Here is a 23,425-nt window from a genome sequence, read left to right as displayed (position 1 = left end):
GGTTGCCATTTCCTTCTCCAGTAGTTTTATATACTCACACACTAATTTTGTCAGTACGCTTATAATGTCCTGGGAACAATACCTCATGTAATAGAGGATCCAGTCTAGTAGCACATATTACATTTAGTTTTCATTCTTTAATCTGAAACAGTTACTTGGCTTTTTTTCGGTTTTGATTTTGGCTGAAATTTTAAGTTTAGTTAATTTAAAATATCAGGTATACAACATAATGATTCAAAATTTTTGTAGATTATACTCCATTTCAAGTTACTGTAAAATATTGACTGTATTCCTGTCCTTGTAGCTTATTTATTTTATACATAATCCCCTACCCCTATATTGCTCTTTTTCCAGTTCCTTCTCCCCACTGGTAATCATTAGTTTTTTCCCTATATCTGTGAGTTTGTTTCTGTTTTGTTACATTCTTTTCATTTGTTTTATTCTTTAGATTATACATATAAATGGTAATATACTGTATTTATCTGACTTATTTCACTTAAGCATAATACCCTCTAGGTCCATCCATGTTGCAGATGGCAGAATTTCATTCTTTTATATTTCAGAAGTGTTCTTTTTAAGGTATTACATTTGTACTCACATGCACCCTGCTTGCCTTTTTCTGGTGATGTTACTTTGGTCACTTAGCTCAGGTGTTGTTTTTTTCACTACTAAATAGTTACTAGTTTTCCTTTTATAATTAATAAATAATTTATGGAGAGATACTTGGAGACTGTGTAAATATGTCATATAGTTTTGAAAGGCCTTTTCAAAATGGTGAAAGAATTTAAGCATAATATATTTGAAAGTTCTGTTGAAACTGATTCTGACTGATGACAATGAACTTTACAAATATAATGTCAAGAGGGCTGTATATAATGCCCATTCTGCAGAGCAGATGAAGCAAAAGGCTAATATTATTCTTACTGGAACTGCTCAGCATCTTTGTAAAATTGAAGTGTGGAGTTTTTTAGTGTTTAGCGATTTCCTTAATCTACAGTGGAATTGGTAGAAAAGGGCTCTTGACTCCTGTTTTCTTTATTTTTTTGCCACACTATGTGACTTGTAGGATCTTAGTTCCCCCACCAGGGATTGAGCACATGCCCCCTGCATTGGAAGCATGGAGTCTTAACCACTGGACTACCAGGAAAGTCTCTTGACTTCTTGTCTCTGCTTATAGGCTGTCCTTTATAGGTGGCAAAAGTTTGATCTACCAGCAAATCTTAATCTTTAATATTATTTTCACCATAAGAAGTATTTTCTTTTATGAAAGTCAGGCCCTTAGTTTCGGGCTTTTTTAGTATATCAGATGCAACCTGATAGACTATGAAAGTTTATTGAAATACACTTTATTTATTTTTTTATTGAAATACACTTTAAATAAGCTCCAGGGATTTCTCTTCTGACCTCTCAATTTTATTCTTTCTAGATGCATTCTTGGGGAACTGTTCACAAAGAAGCCTATTTTTCAAGCCAATCTGGAACTGGCTCAGCTAGAACTGATCAGGTATAGCTGTGTATGTGCTCTGAGTGCCCAAGGTTGATCAGTAATCTCATCCTCTAATTTCTGATACTTTTCATTCATTCTGCTAAATGATTTATGCTCCTTATGTCCAAGTAAGTTTCTCTTCAGTCAGGTTTACCATATATTTTGTCATGGGCTGTATACAGAAAGTGTGTATGTGTATATATATATACACACACACACACATACTTATATGTATATATAAGTAAGTGTATTTCACTTAATTTGCATAGTTTTTATTAGTTCTTCATGTAAAAGCATGCTGTTTTCAGAATAGTTGTTTATTTTTATTTAGGTTAGATTAAGATCAACTTTATTCAGCAAACATTCATTGAGCCTATTCTCTAACAAATTCCTATCACTGTTAAACTTTAGGATTCAGAAATAGGTCCCTGCCTTCAAAGAACTCAGAGTTTAGTAAGTGATGCATCATGTAAACAGATAATTATAAAAGAGAGCCTTTAATAGAGGGTTTGGGTAAGGTCTGGGATTGGGATGAAATTTGAGTTTTGTTTTTTTGTTTTGTTTTGCAATAAGATTAAAAGGAAGAATATGACAAGCTAATATAGACTTTATAAAAGGTGGTGTATAACCCATTATGTGTTATGCAGTAAACTCAGTTTTCCATCAGAATTCCAGTCTTAAGCTCTCTTCTGCTAGTTTTCCCTACAAGGACGTTATAGGACCAGTTCAGCTCTTTGAAATTAATGCTAACTGAACAGAACAAAACTGGTAATGAAAATCTATGTGGGACATTAAGAACATGTCTTACAAAGCCAAATGTGTGAATCACTTTGGACTATTGTGCCAGTATTTTCTCATTACTATTTTTTAACCGACTCCTCTGTCCTTAAAGCAGTGAGGTCAGGTTTTACCTCTCTGTATGCCTTTTAGTTTAATAAGCCAAAAGCCCCCATAACCTGAGGAGGTAATCATTTCTGCTTCTAGAATCTCTAAAATTTATAATGCTCACTCACTTCCTTGTTCTTGCTTTTTGCTTTGTTTTCAGTCGACTCTGTGGTAGCCCTTGTCCAGCTGTGTGGCCTGATGTTATCAAGCTGCCCTACTTCAATACAATGAAACCGAAGAAGCAATATAGACGGCGCCTACGAGAAGAATTCTCTTTGTGAGTTTGACACATATGTACATCTAGTTTGTTTATGTGTTTGGCTGTTGTTTGTACTTAGCTTTTTCCTGTCCTGGGGAGTTAGTGCTGTCCCAGTTTATTATGCCAGCACACTGTAGGAAAACAGTTTATTTTTGAGCATTATGAGTTTTATCATAGTCTTGCATTCAAGGCTTCATGTTTTCTACCTGTGGTACTATTGCATTTCTTGAATCCTGTGTGGAAGCAAATCTGCTCTCTTATTTAGCCAGGTTCCAACTCCCTTCCCATGGTTTTTACATGGAGCTAGAAATTCAGAGACCTTTGGCATAAGGTTACAGGTTTAAGAACTGTGGAGTCATTGTGAACTTGTTCTTTTGTTCTTCCCTTTCTACAGCATTCCTTCAGCAGCACTTGATTTACTGGACCACATGCTGACGTTAGATCCTAGCAAACGTTGTACAGCTGAACAGACTCTACAGAGTGATTTCCTTAAAGATGTTGAGCTCAGCAAAATGGATCCTCCAGAGTAAGTTCTGGTGGCCTTGTAGTGACTCTAAACCTGAGAAACTCAAAATAATAGGTTTTTTAAAAAAGAAGCTGCAGTGGCCAACCAAATCGAGAGGTGTCCTTGAGTATTATGGCTGATAGAAGTTTATTGCTTTGTGTTTTTAAATAAGGGACACATTTAGATATGGTGTTTGTTCTAACTGAACTAAGCTATTTGTCCCTGGAGCCCCAGCAGATTGCTCTATAGAGCCTCTTTGACAGTATTCCTTCTAGTTTTTGCTTCTAAACATTTCATGTGTTTTAATTCTCAATATCTGCAATGATCATGTTATCCCATATGTGCAAGAACAGTCCTAATTTTATTTTATGTATTTATTTTTTTTAATATGTATTTGTTTGGCTGTACCAGGTCTTAGCTGTGGCATGTGGGATCTTTAGTTATGGCATGAGAACTCCTGGTTGTGGCATGTGAGATCTAGTTTTCTGACCAGGGATTGAACTAGTAGTTTATCTATCAGACCGTGTGTCCTGAATTTTTATATAGAAAATATGGTCTCTAAGCTTTGCCCAGTGGCAGTATCGTAGCCAATGAGGTTTATCTGAGGCGCGATTATTGCTAATTGAAAAAAAAACAAAAGAAAAAAACAAAAGAAAATATGGTCTCTGAATGTGTCTTTCTTCTATCAGAATCTTATTAATTTTCTCTATTATGTGGGATCCTCAGAGGTTCTACACTTCCCATCTCACATTCTGATAGAAGCCTTTGATTTTCACTGACAGCATTATAACTTTCACGTCTGAGTTTGTGGGCATTTCTTTCTTATAGGAACATTGTATCTTAAATGTATGAGATGTTAGTATATGAACAGATAATAACTACAAATCTGATAATCCAAAGAAATGTCCTAATTCATTTATTGTGTTTGAATTTTGATGCATTGAATGTGACTGAAGTATGTAAGTTTAGCAAAAATTGGAAATTTTGGCAGTGGTAATCTGTGTTGTGGTAAGATTTAACTTACTAGAATTTATTGAGTATTGGAAAGTCCAAAAATGTATTAAACCTCACAAATGAAAATATTCAGTCATGGAAATTCAGTGGGCAGAAAGAAAAAAGAACAAGTTTTTTGGTCCTTAGAGACCAAGGAACACATAAATTGATTTTACACAGAGATGGTTTAATTACAATGTGCTCATGTGGTTCCAAGATTTAAATTACTACCTTGCCTGGGCTTTTTGTAAATATTAAGAAGGCAGTCACCTTTGTTCTGTTTATTCCCTATTAAAACTTGACCAAGAAAAATAAAGTCTCAATTTTTGTTATGCTAAGCACAATTATAAAACTTTACCATTTGACTGGAATATGGACATTTTTATAGAACAGGTGTGTCTCTGTTATTAGCAAGATCTTCATTTCTCACTGTAGAAAGAAATCCTTTGGGCATTTGGATCTTTAGTTCCTCAGACTACCATATGCCATGATTCTATTTACACTGCTGCTGTTTACTAACTTTTCTGGTTATTTTTATATTTTCTTTATCCTTTCCATTTCCCCTTGCTCTTTGCCTTCCCATTTTAATCTCTTGTTCCTCCATTCACTCAGTAGTGCACATTCCCACACACATTTCTCCTTTTGTCTTTTTCCAGCCTTCCCCACTGGCAGGATTGCCATGAATTATGGAGTAAGAAACGGCGACGGCAGCGACAAAGTGGTGTTTTGGTAGAAGAGCCACCTCCACCCAAAGCCTCTCGAAAAGAAACTATCTCAGGGACAAGTGCTGAGCCTGTAAAGAACAGCAGCCCAGCACCACCTCAGCCTGCTCCTGGCAAGGTGGAACCTGGGGCTGGGGATGCAATAGGTCAGTGCTGGGAAGGAGCCTTTGTGCTTTTAGTAAGCACTTGGCAGATATTGAAGGTCAAGTGTAAGGATTTGTGTCTGTGTGTGTGTGTTTTAATTTTTAGCCACTGAAGCATTAATAAAGAGTTTGATATCCTCATTATGTAAGGGGAAAAGGAGATAAGCCCAGATTTGTACATGTGGTCTAGAAAACTTAATAGATTATTTCCCTATCCTGAAAACTAATCTCTCAATTCAGTGTGGCATAAATCAGTGAATTAGGTAAGCTGAATTTAAAAATTAGTTTACCCATCGCTCCCTAACATATAATCAGAGCCCTGTCTGTGTTAGATTTGATAAGACCTTAGAATTTAATCATGTTAAATCACAGTCACTAAATGTAGTTAGTTCTGTAGACTGTTATTTGATCTAAATATATCCAAAACTGTGTAATAATGAATCTTTGTAAACAACAAAGTAGCTCTCCTGTGGTACAACCTTTTTTTCTGAATTACAACTTTGTTCCTTGGCTCACTTTTCCTTCGTTGTCTATTTAAAACAGTGGTTTTCAACACTGGCTGCACATTATAATCATCTAAAAAGCTTTAAACATAAACACCTCCGAACAATTGCCAGATTTCTAGGGACAGGAGCTAAGGGTTCTGAATTTTAAAATCTCTCCTGATGTATACAATAAGGGCTAAAAATCACTGACCTTGAAGAATATAGATAAAGTTACTTTTACTCACAATACAGAGATATTTTAATTAGTCCCTGTATTTTTAAATGAAAATAGAAAGAATAACAAATGTGTCACAATTGGAGGCATGAAAAATGAGACATTCAAAATGAAACTTCATTCATTGGATATTGCAAGTTGCTATTGTCAGTTGAAGACGGCAAAGGTCTTTGCCTTGCCTCGCCTCGCCTCATCCTCTTATATTGGTTCCACTGTCTCTCCACAGGCCTCGGTGATATCACACAGCAGTTGAATCAAAGTGAATTGGCAGTGTTACTGAACCTGCTGCAGAGCCAAACGGACCTGAGCATTCCTCAAATGGCGCAGCTGCTTAACATCCACTCCAACCCAGAGATGCAACAGCAGCTGGAGGCCCTGAACCAATCCATCAGTGCCCTAACGGCTGCCACTTCCCAACAGCAGGACTCAGAGCCCACAGCCCCAGAGGAATCTTTGAAGGAGATAGCCCCTGCCCCAGCAGTCCAGCCTTCAGCAGAACAGACAACCCCTGAAGCTTCAAGCACACCAGCTGACATGCAGAATATGTTGGCAGTTCTCTTGAGTCAACTGATGAAAACCCAGGAGCCAGCAGGCAACCTGGAGGAAAACAACAGTGACAAGAACAGTGGGCCACAGGGGCCCCGAAGAACTCCCACAATGCCACAGGAGGAGGCAGCAGGTAAACAGACCGGTCATGAATCTCATTGAGCTCAGGTGCTGTTGATCCTCTTAAAAATCTCTAATGTTTTCTTTTTCACATCAGTAGCCTCAGTTTCAGTTTTTCTGTAACTTAGTCTATAGAAGAACATAGCACCAAGTGATGCATTTCTTGCCCAACTTCTTTTATTTAAGTCTCAAAGCTTCTTAAAGCACCTTTCTTGTATACTGATTGTTTTTCCATTTTTCCCTTTCCTAGGAAGTAGGTAAGTAAAGTCCCTGTGTTCTCACACAAGAAAACCACAGCTATAGCTACTGATGCATCTTGAACCACTGTGTGTGTGGTGGTCAACTAGTACTAGCACTTGAAAATCTGTCTTCCAAGCAAACCATTATCAGATTGTACAAATAGCCACTTGTACTCTAGAACAGTGGATGCTAGGTACTGAGTTCCTGGAAACATACAGTCAAGAAACCCCTAATAAAATATCATTGTTAATCTCCCAAAGAATGATTTGAGAAGATTTCTAAGCAGATAATTAACACCGTACATTTCCTTTCCAAAAATAGCATATAAAAATGATTTCTTTAAATCTGTGTTCCTGAAGGATAAGTGAATGGACCCCAGATTAGGAACTGAACATTATTATTTTTTAAAAATCTGAAAAAAGAAAATATGTATACCTTGATCTTATATAAGCACAGCATGATTCAATTTATTCGAGGGAAAAGAAGTTTAAATTTTCTAGTCAATTCTGATTCATAGTCTTTATTTCTAAAATCTTTACTTATCTGTAAGTGTTTTCAACTCCTTGGAAATTTTTGCTGTCCATGAAGACCCCATGAATTGGGGAAATGAGAAGATGTACAAGGGCTGTTGGAGTACACTAACCTTCAATTTTTAGGGTGTTGCATTCACATTTCAAATCGGTTGGTACAGAGTATATGCCTTATTTCCACTGGTACAGGATCAAATAAGTTATTGTATGTAAAGTTAAAAAAAAAAATAACAAATAAATTACCCTCTTTACTGTGTGGATAAGGAAACTGCAATCTAGGGAATTTAAATAAGCCTGCCTATGGTCCCACTGCTGGAACCATATTATTGGCAGAGGCAGAACTAGAATTCCTGTACTTTCTTAATGAATGTGTTTCTTAATTCACTTTGCTATTCTGTCATAACAATTCCAATAGTTTTTAACAGACTATGGGATGTGGAATAACAGAGAAAGCAAATCTAGAATTAAAGCAGGTCTCTTTGTCTCATCTCTCATACTGTCCTCCCTTGTACCACCACCCATCCCCTCACCAACCAAAAAAGAAAAAAAAATTCAACTATAATCAATAACTGAAAGAAGTATTCAAGTTAAATGGCATAGTGATTGAAAGAAATTCATCCAATAATTAAGTCAGCAAACTATCAGCCAAATGGTGAAAATGAACTAAAATTTAGGCCTGACTCATGGCCAGAAATTACTGGATTTACTTTTCAGAGGAGAGTAAAAGTGCCATCCCTAAGTATTCCAGTCACTTCTGGATTATCCAGTTGGTGACTCTCCCATGCCTCTATCTTGCTCCTGCTACCTCTTACGTGGCTGTTTTGCTGTTCATCAGCACTTCCACCAGAGGGCAGACCGAATTAGCCAGCGAAGGTAAAAATCTATCACTTTGACTACTATTTAGGTATTCTGTACTTGTTGAGAAATGGTTATGGTTGAATCTAATTAGTAAAATGAAATTTTCAGTTATTTGTATATTTCATTGATCTCTCTCACCATTGGTACAGACTGTTAAGGGTTGGCAATATTGTTAACACTTTGAATCTTATAACAGTATGTTTTTTTTAATGTGATCTTTATTTTTAATTAAGATGTTTTATTAGCCTTTAATAGTTCTTTACAACCAGTCTGCCTTTGCTATTTTGAAATAGTTTTCGTTCTCTCATAAATGTGAAAGAATGTGAGCTCAAGAATTAGTTCTATTGAAATACAACTAAACTATTTGTATAAAAGGCAAAGTTTAAATATGAAATATAGTATAGATGAAAGAAAATAAGTTTAGCTTTGTCCATTTTTGCAGTTAGGCATTTTTAAAGTTGTCTGCCCTTAGTATTAAAAAACAAAAACAAAAAACTGGTGTTCCATTTCATGTATAGACCAAAAATACTTTTAAAAATAACTGGTACTGTGATGTTCTTATGTAGTGAGATGTGTAGTATTGATAGTGAAAAAGTCTGAAATCTATAGAAATTTGTAGTCCAGTTAGTTCTCCTTTTTTTGGATGTCTACTTTTCAAGTTGTGAGTTTTCTATAGCTAATTTTTCATCCTTTAATTTAGCTTTCTCTACCACCTAGTCAGCCAGCCAGTCTGTTAACAAAAAATTGAGTGGGTATTGTATATAGGATGATCAACTTGTCCCTGTACTGTCCTGGTTTTAAAACTGAAAGTTTTAAACCTGGGAACCTCCTTCAGTCTCAGGCAATTGGGACTCTTGGTCACCCTACTTGTATTTATGTTTAGCACCTGACCTTATCCTCCCACTGCTCAACAATTTTGTAGTATTTTCAGAATACTTTCATCTGCCCACTAAGGGTATGCTTACTTTACTGATTGTTTTTGCAAAATATAGTTGTGGTATATATGCTACCAAAATACCTAATTGTTATAAAAACTCCTTTTGGGTTGCCTGAGTAATGACTTTATATCACTGTCTTATAATAAAGAATTGATTATATGGACATTTAAAAATATGCTTCATTAGGGAACAGAAAAATCAGTCATTTGAAAGATATCCCAAAACTAAGTCTTTTCTTCAGCAAGGTGACTCCCAACTCTCTAAAGGCATGGTTCTGACTACCTGGTTTTGTGCGTCCTCAAACTCACACCATTTTACATTTCTAGTCTCTTGCCTTAGCAGGAGTTCATTATCAGACAATGGTTGCCATGGTTAGGCAAATTAATCCAGTTGTGGGCAACAACATGTCTAGGGAGTGGTTCTAGTAAGACCTTTGGAAAGACAGAGTATAGTATTAGTTCAATACATTTCTAAATACTCTTGTCACTGTCTCCAAGATAAACAAATGTTTATCAACAGCCCATTCTGCATGACATTGCTGTAGTGACTTTTTATAATTACTGTAACATAGGAAGCTGAATGACAGTACGGTGGTTTTCTTCAGACTGTGATTATGGGGAGAAGGAGCTCAAACTGGGAGAAGCAAGTGTATATGTATACATGATGGTAATGAAAGGTTTTTACTAATTTCATCTCACCTGTATAGTCTTCTAGCTTTATTTTACGTGTTAACCTGATATCATCAAACATTCTGTAAAATGTGTTAGCTAAGTCCATACAAAGTTTCCTGTTGTACAGCAAGATTATGTCCTAGATATGTGACCACAGCATATGTATTGTTCCCTCTCATCTTCCTTCTTTCTACTTTATTTCATTAATGTTTTGATCCAACAGCAAAAAGGGGCGGGGAGGCTACCAACAGCCTACATATTAGAACAGTTCCTTAAGGAAGGAAATGGAGATCTCAGACAAAAATCAGGACAATCATTTGGAATACATGATTTTAACACCAGCTGTTAGATCCAGAATGCAACTGTTTTACTTTTAATCACTTGATTTTATTTATAAATTGCGATTTCCTGATCCCAAGGTTTTTTGCTTTATATATATTTGGTTACTTGTATTGATATTTGTTTATATTGGGCAGTGTGTGTGTGTGTGTGTGTTTATAATCACATGTGATTTTTAAGATGGTGTTTAAAAGAAGTAACCCTTCCACAGCATGTCCTCCTCACATTCTTCCACCAGAGAAGAGGCCCCCTGAGCCCCCCGGACCTCCACCGCCGCCACCTCCACCCCCTCTGGTTGAAGGCGATCTTTCCAGCGCCCCCCAGGAGTTGAACCCAGCCGTGACAGCCGCCTTGCTGCAACTTTTATCCCAGCCTGAAGCAGAGCCTCCTGGCCACCTGCCACATGAGCACCAGGCCTTGAGATCAATGGATTACTCCACCCGACCCCATCCCAACAGGACTTACGGAAACACTGACGGGCCTGAAACAGGGTTCAGTGCCACTGACACTGATGAACGCAACTCTGGTCCAGCCTTGACAGAATCTTTGGCCCAGACCCTGGTGAAGAACAGGACCTTCTCGGGCTCTGTGAGCCACCTTGGGGAGTCCAGCAGTTACCAGGGCACAGGGTCAGTGCAGTTCCCAGGGGACCAGGACCTCCGTTTTGCCAGGGTCCCCTTAGCATTACACTCAGTGGTCGGGCAACCATTCCTGAAGGCTGAGGGAAGCAGCAACTCTGTGGTACATGCAGAGACCAAATTGCAAAACTATGGGGAGCTGGGGCCAGGAACCACTGGGACCAGCAGCTCAGGAGCAAGCCTTAACTGGGGGGCCTCAGCTCAGTCTTCTGCTTATGGCAAAGTGTATCGGGGGCCTACAAGAGTCCCTCCAAGAGGGGGAAGAGGGAGAGGAGTTCCTTACTAACCTAGAGACTTCAGAGTCCTGAAAGATTCCTTCCCTATCCATTCTTCCATCCAGTCCTCTGAACCTTTAATGAAATCATTTGCCAGAGCGAGGTAGTCATCTGCATTTGGCTACTGCAAAGCTATCTGTTGTATTCCTTGCTCACTTGCTCCTAGCAAGCAACTTATAAGATAGTGATGGCACCAGTTCCCCCTGGGTGGGATGTAGTCAGAATACTTACTTCAGCTCTACCTAGTGAATACAAGTAGAGAATATGGAGAGGGTCATTAAATTGAAAAGTAAATGTTTAATTAGTTCATTTCCTGCACTTCTTGAGCAGAAGAAAGAAACAGTTTCAATTTTGAGATGGCTCAGGAGAGGTTCTTAAAGTTTGTTTTTTTTTAATGGTTTCTTTTGAATTTAGGTTTTTTGTTTTCTTTTGTTTTTGGTTTTTGGTATTTTTTTTTTTAAAGAGAATAGTGTTCACAGAATTTGAGCTGCTCTTAGGCTTTTGCTTTAAGGGAAACAGAGTGACTGGCTGGTTTAAATAAATGTTTCCTTCCTCTCCACCATCTCACATTTTTGCTTTCAAGTGAACTCTTTTTTTACCCATTGAGCATCTTGAACATACCTTTTTTCCAAATAAATCGCTCATTCTTAAAGTTTGCTCCACTTTGAGAAAAGATATGCCCCCCCCTCTCCCTGCACGTGAAGCAGGTTGTAGAAAGTGGCATTCTTGGGCAAGTAAGTAGACTTTATCCCATCTCTTTACCTTTTTTATTCCATCTTTATAGACTTCTCTTTCTCTCTGTCTGTCTCTTTTTGAGGCATTTGTTTGGAAAAAAAATTAATTGTTGAGATGCCCAAGAACCTGGGATAATTCTTTACTTTTTTTGAAATAAAGGAAAGGAAATTCAAACTCCTATATTGTTCTCTGTAAATCTTCAATTCTAAATTTTTTTTTTTTTTAAACTATGTTCTGATGGTGAAGTTGATTTGTAGATGCAAACAGCCTAGGACATTGCTGCTGAGGTAGGGTTAGAGATGATACCTCCATACCTGGAGGGTTAGTAACATCAGTTAGCATACTGTTTACACATATTTTTTTATGTCAAAAAAACCCTTTGAAACAGAGCATTGTAATATTGTCAAAGAGGAAAAAAAATACATCCTGAAAATACATGGAAATGTAACTTAGTTTAGGGTGAATATTTTTTCTGAAGATAAATCACTACCTGAGACCTTTAAAAAAAAAATAATTTTAAAAGAGCATCCCATGAGAAAGAACAGTATTGACATACACACATATCAGCATGAATATCCTGCCAATTCTTTTAAAGATTTTCCTCCGGAGAGATTTGGTTTTGGTTTTGTTGAAAGGGGTTAAATTATGACTTCGTGGCAAGAATTTTGCTTTATTATTATCAGAAAATGAAAGAGGGGAAGACTTTCAGGGTGGGATAACCTGGGAGGTTTCTCATTCTGGCTTCCAGTTCTGTGTGAGTACCGGCATATAATGTGTTTTTAAAACATACACATTTATAGAAATTATCTGCACAGACCTAGATGCTTGTGAAATGTAAGTTAGCCCCCCTTTACAAAGAAAAGGCAAATATATTTCAGCATCTTGGAGAATAGTTTACAGAACTCAAGTAAAGTTTTATGTTTCAATGCCAAGTTCATATATTAAAAAATAAACACTACTTGTGAGAGAGAGATGCGTTAATAAAAAAAAAAGAAGTTAAAGAAGAATCCTCTTCTGATACTTACATGAAGACTATTTTCCCCTGTTAACTGAAATAGGCAGATATCTGGTGTGTGTATTTCTTTATTGTCCTCTGGGTTTTGGTCTGGCCTTGCCCTCAGGGCCAATCATTGATTAAAAAGAGAAACTTCTAGCCATTTTGGCATTGATGGCTTTTTATACCAGTGAGTCCAGTTAGATTTGCTAGACTCACTGACACATTGTTGGTAAATTGCATTAAAGTTCATCTGAACCTTTTGTCTGCTGACTTCTTAGTCCTCAGACCTGGGCCTTTGTATTTTAGAATATTTGAATTAAAGACATTGGGCCCAACTCTCCCATTTTTGACTAGAGAACTTAAGCCTGGATCCTTTCAAAAGTATCCAATGAGAAAAATTGGTTTCCCATCAAATATGGATAAAATCTCTATATATTTTAATTGTATTTTGGGTATCAGCAATCATCAATAATGTTTTTCCCTCCCCACTCCTTATTTTTAATTATGCCAAATATTCTAAATAATATACTTAAGTCTCCATTCCCCTATCCCTTCTATTAGGGAAGGGGATGAGTGTGTGGGGTATGTGTGGTGTGTGTTTGTGTGTATGTATGATCCCATTTCAACCCCCATCCCCATTTTGGGAGTTTAACCTTTAAAAAGAAAAGGTTTGGCAATTTTGACTATTTCTAAAGGCAAAGGGACAAAGAAACTCAAATATCCTGAAATATCTGTGTGGAGGAAGAAAAGGTATTTGTTAATTTTTCAGCTATGTTTTCTATAAATGTGATGGAAGTAAAGGTTTGGCAGAATTTCTACTTAGGTATTAGAAAATTACAAACCCAATTAATTATATTCAAAAGTGGTTTTGGTTTTAATTATTGAACCATGGGAGATATTAAGTCCATTAAACACATTATTTTGAACAGATGAAAAATCTGATTCTGTTCACAAGTGAGAGGCAAAACTGGTTTGACCATGATCATTTTTGTGGTTTTGAAGACAAATTTGTTTGACCCAGTTTCTTTAGTTTCTTCTTCAACTGTCCATTGGAACGATAAGAATTTGAAAACAACATCAAGTCTATACATTTAAAAGCAGGGCAGTTAGCACAAACTTGTAAGTAGGACTTTTTTTAGCTTATGCCATAGACATCACCCAAACCACTTGTGTGTGTGTGTGTGTGTGTGTGTGTGTGTGTGTGTGTAATATGCATATATAGTCACAGTACTAAAATGGTTACCAGCAGGTTTTGAGAGAGAATGCTGCATCAGAAAGTGTCAGTTGCGACCTCATTCTCCCTGATTAGGTTACTGACACTGTATTCCTTTCTCTCTCTCTGTTTTGCCTCCCATTGGGTTTACTTTGTTTATGTACAGATATTTTGTAATATATTAAATTTTTTCTTTCAGTTTATAAAAATGGAAAGTGGAGATTGGAAAATTAAATATTTCCTGTTACTATACCACTTTTGCTCCATTGCATTTACTTCTTAATTTGTACCCTTTGAGCAGATCTAATTATATGTATAAAGGGCATTTTTCCTCCACTTTGTCCTAGGGGTGCTTTGTCTCAGAATCTCTGTAGACTCATAGACTACCAGAAAAAGAAGTTCTTAGGGTTTGAAGAGGTGCTTCAAAACATTATACTGGGAACTAGAAAATAAGAATTGGGGGAAACCATAAGATGTGATTTTCTAAAGTAGAAAACCATTGTACAAAAGTAATGATGGTGCCAGGCCATCAAAAGAGTTGAGCTTCATGTACCCTGACTCCTTCTGAAAGGAGAGGTAAGTGGGTTTGAGCTCAACCGTCATCAAGAGAAGTTGGTATGAGGTTGTTTAGACCAAAAAATAGTCTCTTCAATTAGAGACCCTCATCCCCACACCAGTTCCTGTGTTACCATGAGTAGGGTCAGCATTTGGGATGGATTAGTATTCCCAGCTCTGTTGAGATTTCCTGATACATTGCCAATCCAGGAAGTAAGTCAAAATTGTTGATAGGGGTAAAATTCCTGTTATTTCCAAAACTTTTCCTGTCTCCAACTGAGGAGAAAATTGCTTTCCCTTCTCCTCCATGGTTTAAGACACAGAAGACTAAACTTTGTAATGTCTGTTGCAGTCCTGCTAGTTAAGACATAAGTAGACAGAGGACAGGGAAAAAAACAGTATCAGGAGACAAGAAGAGGGGACATAGGTATCAGGAAGTTGTGTGTGGAATAAGCAATCATACAAGATTAAGGAGTACAGCAGAACAAAGAAATTAGGAAGAAATCTAATTCAAAAACGTGATGATGAGGATTGCCAGTGTATTTTTGAATCCCCACAGTTTAAGTATGATGTTCCCTTGCCTGTGGGCTGTCGTATCTTTACCCAAGGAGAATGGAGAGCTCAAGATTGTTCCAGTTCCTGGAGTCTTGTGTTTCTGTTAGTCTCCAGAGAAAAGGAATTTGTTTTCAATCTTTTTATATTGCAAGTTCATGACTAGGAGTGTAAACTTCACCGTAATAGAGAATATTATTTCCACTTCATAGGAATGACCGCCTTTGATTCTGGGCCTGAAAGCTGAGGACCTATCTAAGCTGGACTTTTTTCTCCATCACACTCAAGGCTATTTCTAAGTAGGAACCATACTGTTCAGTACCTAAATTTCTTAGGCACTATCTTTTCCAAGATAGGCATCCTTGACTGGTGGTAAAGTTATTGCCTCCAGTAAGTTAACAGTTCTTTGTGCTGAACTGGGATTTTCGTTGTTATTAAAGATTGCCCCGTAGCTTGACTTTTTCTTTTTTTTTTTTTTTTTAAGGTTTTGCATTACTTCTCTGTTCACAATTTAGTCATCCTGAAGGGCTAGGGGAAATGGATGTGGGGAGTTCCTCAAGCGAGTAAATATTCAAACATTCCAAAGGAGAAATGAACTGCTAAGTCTTCTGGTTGTCTTGAGAGGCAAGGTGAGCATTCCTGGACACTTTGGTTAATTTTTCTGTCCGGGTGTGGCATTTCTAGTGTTCCTATATAGCCTTAGGAATACTCAAGTGAGAGTTTACTCCAAGCCAGCTGGGGGAAGTATGACACCTAAAGGAATCACTGGTGGTACTCTACCACACCTCTCACCATGTGCAGCTAGCTCTCCATCTCCTGTCCATCCACTTCATTTCCTATCTTTCTTTTCTCCACTCACTTCCCAATTCTCATGCTTTAGTCCTGCCAGAGATATTGATTGCTTAATCCTGCAAGGAATTTAGAATTACTGCTGCTTTGTAGTTTTGAAGGGTAGTGAGAAGCAATTCAGGAGACAAACTTAATGGGGTGAGAGGTGAAAGAAGCAAAATAACTTTCTTATTGCTAAGAGCTATGAAAGGAGCTTTTAATTATAGCAGTACTTTATGTTGTGGAGTACAAGAGATTCTTTAGCTGGTCAACCTTCACTTCATTCTCTTCCCTTATATACTGAAACTTGCTTTTGCTAATAGCTCAGTTGCAGATGGTGTCTCTAGGAAGTAAAGCTCGGTGAGAAGAGAAGAGAGAAAGCACATGAGGGTTGCTTTGATGCCCTGATGATTAATTACTAGATTGCCACAACACTTGACCGTTGGATTGCTCTCATATCTCTGTCTCAAGAATTAGTAGTCCAAGGCTGAAGGAAAGAGGTTGATACACAGTTAGTCTTTAATACTCTTTAAGTGGGTAGTTGTTAATGAAGCTGTATGCAGCCCTCAGCCACATCATAGTTCTCTGGAATGAGAAGGTATAAGCATGAAATAAACTCATTTAGACATAAGTTCTTTCAGACCTGAAAATAGTTGGATTTGGGGATGTTGTGCTCTGGTATGGCTGTAACTTGAAGATCATGTTGATAGTTCCAAAAGAGTGAAGGACATTTTATCCATGTCCAAACTCACCGGGAGGGAGGCAGCATGGAGAAAGGCTGTGAAAGGCTACAACGTAGCAGAGCCAAGTGGAGAGCAAGCCAAGTGTCTTGTCCTCTAGGAGCCTTTCTGATGGATTGTCTCAGGGAGAGGATCCCTCTTCTTGTGTTTGATGAGGGACACCCTTGGTGAGGATCAGCTTGTGGACAGATAACCCTCTCCAGCAAGGCCAATGCAATTTTGAATGCTTTTGGTGCTGGAGAAAAGAGGCTGAATTCAGAGAGCTAGAGAAAACTTTGAGGAGTCTGATCCCTTTTATAAATTCAAGTTTGGCCTTGAATTATTAGTATTTGCAATTTCTGTTAGGGGACCAAAGTTCTCATATAAAATGAAGCAATATGAGAAGGAAATGGAAATAAAGGAAAGAAGGAAGAACTGGAGAAGTCTGGTAGTGGGGCTGCAGAAAGAAACAGTGTATAATTGCTTTTGAAGAAGAGATAAGATATGAGAGTGGTAGGCAAAATTGTGGTTGGGGTAGTGAGAGGGGATAATTGCATTCAAGATTCACAGTTTATTTCAAGGAGGCCCCATTAAAGAGTAAAGCATCCCCTTGATTACTGTTATGGTTGGAGGATCGGCCTGAAACCCTTAAACTGGGGGATGCTATGCAGATAGTTTCACTCAGGAAGCTAGATTATATTAAGCAAATAATTCATATCTAGGACATTTTGCTTAGCACTGCTGTCTATGTAGTTCAAGAGAGTATTCCAGGATTAAGGAGGAAATGATATGGATATATCAAGCTAAAAATTATTTGCATTTTTGGAGTTCTAACATTCCCCTGCAGGTGGTTTTATATGTTTTAGGTCAAACTGGAAACTATAATGTTATTCCTCTCCCCTTCAAGTGAGGATGATGCACAGAAGAGCAAACAAATCAGAATATATGAATTTGAGTCAGAGAATGCTAGAGCATTAAGGGCATTAATTTGTCTAGTTTAGTGCCATCGTTAGGCAGTGAAAAAGACCCAGAAAGGTTGAGAAAGTGTTGGGAGTAAGAAGGGAGAAAATGACTAACATTGTCTGGAACCTACTATATGTTAGGTGTCACAGTACCTTTGCTTTTATTATCTAGACTAAAGCACCTTGAGGCTAAGGAATGGAAAGAATAAAAGGCAAGTCCTTATTGTTCTGAGCAATATGTAGGAGATAAAAGGAGGTGGCAGATCACTTTTTCCTGTCCAATCACACAGGACAGGGGAGCCTGGTGTGCTGTAGTCCATGGAGTTGCAAAGAGTCAGATACGCCTTAGCAACTAAACAACAAAATCACACAGGGCTAAACCAGAGGAAGTATTTGGAAGGGAGGTTACTCTCAGGAAGTACTTCCTAAGTAGTTGAGAGCGACTCAGGGATAATTTCTCTATTCCAAGGGACCTTCTAAAAATGTGATGGTCAGAAACCAGCTACAGGCATGGCTGGTAGGAAACAACATTACTGTTGCCTCTGGGATTGATTTGCATTCTAGAAAATCAGGTCATGACCTGAGAATAGGATTAATCTTAGGGAACAAAATGGGACTTCTCATCCTAAGGGGGCTTCAAAGAAAACAGTATATATACTATGCATTAAGAAGATAAAGTTCCATGGTTACTGTACTTTTTTTTCCCTCAATATTTTTGTTTTGTTTTGCAACACACTTTGAAGTCATGAAACAGTTTGTAATTTTGGAAAGACTCAGTACCAAGTTCAATGTTGATAATGGCATGTGGCAGCCTGAAAGTTGACATTGTACAAAAATAAGTTTGTATTTGATGTAGTTGTTTGATATGATATTCCAAGAGTTATACCATGAGGGTTGCTTCTATGGGGAGCAGTAATATCTTTAGCTGGATCACATCCTGAGTACAGGGCAACTTCTGGGGAAGATTATGGGAGGGTCCCATCTTTGGAAGCTTCTGGATCTAGTGAGAGATGACTCTTAAACTTGAGTGGGAAGTGGAGAGACTGGTGTTTATAAGTGAACACATTGATGCAGGTTATAAAATAAAACAACTTAGTACAAAGGGAAGCAAAGCAATGAAATAATCGGAAAAACCTGGAGTTAACCAGAAAAGATTCTTTGAAGGTAGTGAAGATAGAGGACATGAAACAGAAGGGAGGAAGGTGACTGGGGAGAGAAAACTTACAGAAAGTTTCTTTGTGTTTTGTGCAGAGGACTATGAATGGAGTAGTCAGAATAATAAAGGAAAAAACATTAGGAAATGAAGGAACAATCTTGGTGGCCTGAATGAGGAATTTGAATTTGATTTGGTAAGCAGTAACAGAATGGAGTATGATGAAATGAACATGATGTTCAGGATTTTTGCAGGTCATGGAAGCAAAAAAACTTGCTAGGATATTATTATTCTTGTCCAGATGTAAGGCCCTAAGAGCTGCAACTAGAATAAGACAAGGGGATGGAGAAGAAAGGGAGGAGGTCAGTAAAATTAGCAAGGCTTGATGATAGTTTGGATTTGAGGGGAGAATTAAAAGATAGGCTAAGGATGATAACTTCAGGACATACTTATCCTGTTCATGGTGATGAGATTTTGGAAAGAGGTAGCTGCTTTGTTTTTAAGAAGTAGAAAATGTTTACTTTATTAACCAAATAATTGATGGGATATGTCTATGTTCAGTATTGCAGAGTTTAGTAGGAGGGATAGCCCCTGGAAAATAGTTGAGTGTGTGCTATGTGGCCAGATGATCACCTGCACTCTGCCTTTTTCAGATTGGAGAACCGGGTGAAAGAGAGTTGATTCCTGGGGTGTACCCTCAGATTTCAAGAATGCTATCCCACTCTGGATCTGGGAAAGAAAATACAGTTTTTTGCCAGTTTCTTCCCCGTTAAGGCTTTGAAAATGGGATATGACTAGCCTGTGGCAGCATGTGCCTGTGGATGCACAATTCTCTGGCTTGATTCTTGGAAGGCCTTTTTTTTCTCCCTCCCTGGGGGTCATTTGTATCTCTGGTTCCTTCTCCCAGAGCCATAAAGTGGGAGCCCCCATTTATTAATTGGGTTGGGACTGGGGAGGGGGTCGGCGGGGGACTCTTTAGTGCAGCAGGCGGGGGTCTTCCCGAATGAGCCCATTAGCCAGCCCCAATGGCAGCTGAAACGGGGCTGCAGCCAAGTCCTCTCGGTTTCAAAAACCCTCCATCGCCTGCAGCAGATCAGAACAAGGCCTGCGGGAGCCCTTAGCTTCTGATTGCAGCTGTGAGGAAGGACAAAACAATTTATAGGAAGCCAAGTAGCTCCTGCCTCACTGTCTCTTCCTTTCTGACTTTGGGGAGGGGGAAGACCAGGATGCGGTGTCCCCTCCCCCAATAGCTTCTCAAACAGCACATATAGGCCTAAAGTAAGAGAACAGGATGAGTGTATGTGTATTGATTGGACATCTACACCTATGCTCTGGAAGTATTTACACATGTCCTTGCTTTCTTCCATCCACACACAGTTGTATTGGCTTAAGCAGCCACTGGTTATACAGAGTTCCCTAGGGCAAGGCCAAATGCGTGCTCAGACTCTTAACAGTCTTAAGTTGTGTGTTGGCGGGGGCGGAGGTGGGGGTGTCATGCGTTATTGTGCCCATACCCGCCTTGTCTCATCTGCTTTGTCAAGATTCGGGGTTAGAATTAGATTACCTTTTTAACATCATTTTTTCGTAATGAACGGAATTTGGCCTCCTACTGGAACTCACTTGTTCATCCCTTAATTTAAGCCAGCTTGAGAAGGCAGGCATCTACAGAGGAGCTTCTCTATGCTGTAGCCCTCACAGAAAAGTACAAAGGGCAGGAATATTTCACTTCCTGATGGAAGGACAGTATGTCTTCTTCCTGATAGAATCATAGATGACCAGAGCTAGAAAGGGAACTAGAGACCATCTAATTCAACTTCCCAATTTATGGAAAAAGAAATTGAGGCTTAGGGAAGGGAAATGCCTTGTCCACAGTCTCACAGTTAGTTAGCGGCAGCCAGCCAAGACTAGAAGCCAAGAGTAGGATCTTAACCTATTGAGTATAGAGCCTCCAATTTTAAGATCATCAGTTCCTGACAGTCCTGTGCTTCCTCAAGAAAGTAAGGCTGTGAGATTTTGGAGGCAGGTCAGGAGAGGAAGGACAGATTGAGGGGGAAAGTTAGGTTAAAAACTTAGTAGAAAAACTGAGAAGCTTTATAGACCTCAAAGACCCAATGACATGCAAATTGTACGACTAATTTTTATTTAGAGTCAAGAACTCTGGCTCATTGGGAAGCAAGTGGCAAGTCATAACCAAAGATCCTGATGCCTCAGAGTTACCCCAAATTCAGGAAGCTTGTTGCCAGCCATCATCCAGGGGTTGGATAGTAGGAAAAGATCCTCGGAGATTTTGTGAGGAATTTACCCTAAATTTCAACTCAGGCCCCTTTGCATTATAATACAGCTGTATTGAAAAAATCATAAGGAAAAGAGAAAGAAAACATCTCAGTTGCTGGGAAACTAAGGGGAGCTGCTGAATGAGAGAAGGGATTATAGAACTCTGAGTAAAATACGATACTCTCTGAGATTACAGGCAAATTGGGGGTGAGGGGAGCTCTACTCCTCTCCCTTATTTTTTTAGTTTCAGATTGTTGGTTTTCTTCTTTGGTGGAGCGGAAGGAAGGTGGTGTGCTCCACAGTGACCTGAGTCCTGAATAGTGTGCTCAGTGGCCTGACAGTCATGGCAGTTTCTAAAGTCATCTCACTCTGGTGCTGAGACTCCCTTCCCCTCTTTGGACCTCTCCTAGATGTCCCTTCCAATGCTTATTTTCTGGGCATATGAGTCTGGGAGCCACTGAGCCAGGAGGGGAATGCTAACTAGTTCCTAAACTGGAAGCAAAATCTTGGGAGAAAGGCAGCTTAGAGATAGATCTAGGTCTAGGTTATAGGTATAGGTCAGAGAGGCAGGAGGTTTGCAAAATGAGTTTCAATTGCTGATGACAAATAGATCCCAGTACATATCTTTACATTTTCTCCACCACACCATGGTTGATAGCACAGGAGAAATGTGAAGTTGGTCCCCATGCAGATTCATCCGTACACAGGGAATATACAAACCTACCTGCCCAAACTGTGTCAAATCTGCTGTCCCACAAACCTCCTTTCTGTCTCATAGAAAGTCCTCTGAGACTTTCTTCAAGATGTTTTGGACAAGGGAGCCTTCAAAACAATCTGATTATCTAATCTAAAACTAGCTATCCTCTTTAGAGTCACTTTCTTGCTTTAACTTTGTATTCACGTCGAACCTTCATTGCCCTTTATAATTCTGGGTTTCAGAGCTTCCTTTTATGTTGAATTCCCAATTTCTCTCAAGTATAGGAAGCATAGTTTTTAGTTTACTAGACTGGGAGCTGGTTGCCTGGAGTTAGGAATCTTAGAAAACTTAAAACTGTCTTTGGGCATGTACTTAAGGTTCATCTGAATCCTTCTCAGCTCTGTGAAGTAGAAGAGTGGTGATCATCATCATCACTTTACCTACTAGGGCCATGCTCCTTGAGTGAAAGAGCATATACCCTTTTTGGTGTCTGGTCCCTTATCTCACGTCTAATGTTACATGTCATTTTCTTTTACAGGTGACAGCAGCAGGAGGAGGAATGGCCCCTGAGGAATTTGGTAATGTTCGTTAGTTACCTGACATCCGGAGCCCTGGCAAATTCACTCTTTCACAGAGTTTCAAGCCAGGTAGGGATCTTAAGCTAATCAGAGGCCACTGGGCTGCTTTTATAAGGGATTAACACTTAGACACACACACATACAGTCTCAGGGAAGTTCTTAGTCCCAAAGATCTCCAGGGGGTTGCCTTAGCTTTTTTAAAAAAATTCTTATCCCTTATGGTTCATTATAGGATATTAAATATAGTTCCCTGTACTATGCAATAGGATCTTGTTTAATCCTTCTGTATTTAACAGCTTGCATCTGCTAGCCCCAAACGCTCAATCCGTCTCTCTCCCTTCCCCTTCCCCTTGGGCAGTGACAAGTCTGTACTCTGTATCTTTAGATTCCACATATAAGTGATCTCATATAGTGTTTGACTTTCTCTTTCTGACTGACTTCGCCTAGTGTGATAATCTCTAGGTCCATCCATGTTGCTGCAAGTGGCATTATTTTATTCTTTTTTATGGGTGAGTAGTATTCCATTGTATACATGTCCCACATCATCTTTATCCACTCATTTGTTGATGAACATTTAGGTTGTTTCCGTGTGTTGGCTATTGTAAATAGTGCTACTATGAACTTATAGGGGTGTATGCATCTTTTCAAATCATAGTTGCCTGGATATATGCCCAAGAATGGACTGCTGGATCAAATGGTAACTCTGGTTTTAGCTCTTAAAGGAACCTCCATAACTATTTTCCATCTTGGCTGCACCAATTTACATTTCTACCAACAGTGTTGAGAGGGTTCCCTTTTCTCTACACCCTCCAGAATTTGTTATTTGTAGACTTTTTAATGATGGTCATTCTGACCAGTGTGAGGTGGTACCTCATTGTAGGTTTTTTTTAATTAATTAATTTTTTTTGGCTGCACTGGATCTTTGCTGTGGCGCACAGGCTTCCTCTAGTTGTGGCGAGCCGGAGTTTCTCTTAGTTGCAGTGCACAGACTTCCCATTTCAGTGGCTTCTCTTGTTGCAGAGCACAGGTTCTAGAGCATGAAGACTTAAGTAGCTGTGACACATTAATTAATTGCCCCATGGTATGTGGAATCTTCCCAGATTGGGGATCGAACCCATGACCCCTGCAAAAAAACTTTTGATTGGGTCCCATTTGTTTATTTTTGCATTTATTTCTATTGCCTTAGGAGACCTTTAATTTTTTTTTTGACCCTACTGTAGTGTCCTACCTTCTTTTTAAAATAAATTTTTACTTATTTATTTATTGCTGTGCTGGGTCTTTGTTGCTGTGCATC

General features: G+C 38.7%; 1 protein-coding gene and 2 pseudogenes across 7 annotated transcripts in view; all 3 read left to right on the top strand.

The window, feature by feature from the left end:
* LOC136149795 (large ribosomal subunit protein eL19-like) overlaps nucleotides 1-23,425 on the top strand; it is a 239,275-nt pseudogene that overhangs the window by 202,737 nt on the left and 13,113 nt on the right.
* Nucleotides 1-23,425, top strand: part of CDK12 (cyclin dependent kinase 12) — a 51,746-nt gene that overhangs the window by 27,691 nt on the left and 630 nt on the right. For 2 of the 7 annotated variants that reach the window (XM_065908657.1, XM_065908656.1), the window contains exons 9-14: nucleotides 1,427-1,504; nucleotides 2,532-2,648; nucleotides 3,025-3,156; nucleotides 4,785-4,996; nucleotides 5,940-6,392; nucleotides 10,167-14,051. In XM_065908657.1, coding sequence (XP_065764729.1) covers nucleotides 1,427-1,504; nucleotides 2,532-2,648; nucleotides 3,025-3,156; nucleotides 4,785-4,996; nucleotides 5,940-6,392; nucleotides 10,167-10,879 — 1,705 coding nt within the window. In that variant the 3' untranslated portion in view covers nucleotides 10,880-14,051. Of the gene's footprint in view, nucleotides 1-1,426; nucleotides 1,505-2,531; nucleotides 2,649-3,024; nucleotides 3,157-4,784; nucleotides 4,997-5,939; nucleotides 6,393-10,166; nucleotides 14,052-15,404; nucleotides 15,451-22,091; nucleotides 23,318-23,425 lie in introns of those variants that run through there. The other 5 variants (XM_065908660.1, XM_065908659.1, XR_010659611.1 and 2 more) reach the window with 5 other exon arrangements.
* LOC136150506 (U4 spliceosomal RNA) lies at nucleotides 3,697-3,864 on the top strand (annotated as a pseudogene).

Source organism: Muntiacus reevesi, chromosome 18 (assembly GCF_963930625.1).
Source record: "Muntiacus reevesi chromosome 18, mMunRee1.1, whole genome shotgun sequence".
Taxonomy (NCBI): domain Eukaryota; kingdom Metazoa; phylum Chordata; class Mammalia; order Artiodactyla; family Cervidae; genus Muntiacus; species Muntiacus reevesi.
The sequence above is the reverse complement of the archived record's forward strand: the minus strand, read 5'-3'. Positions and strand labels throughout refer to the sequence as shown.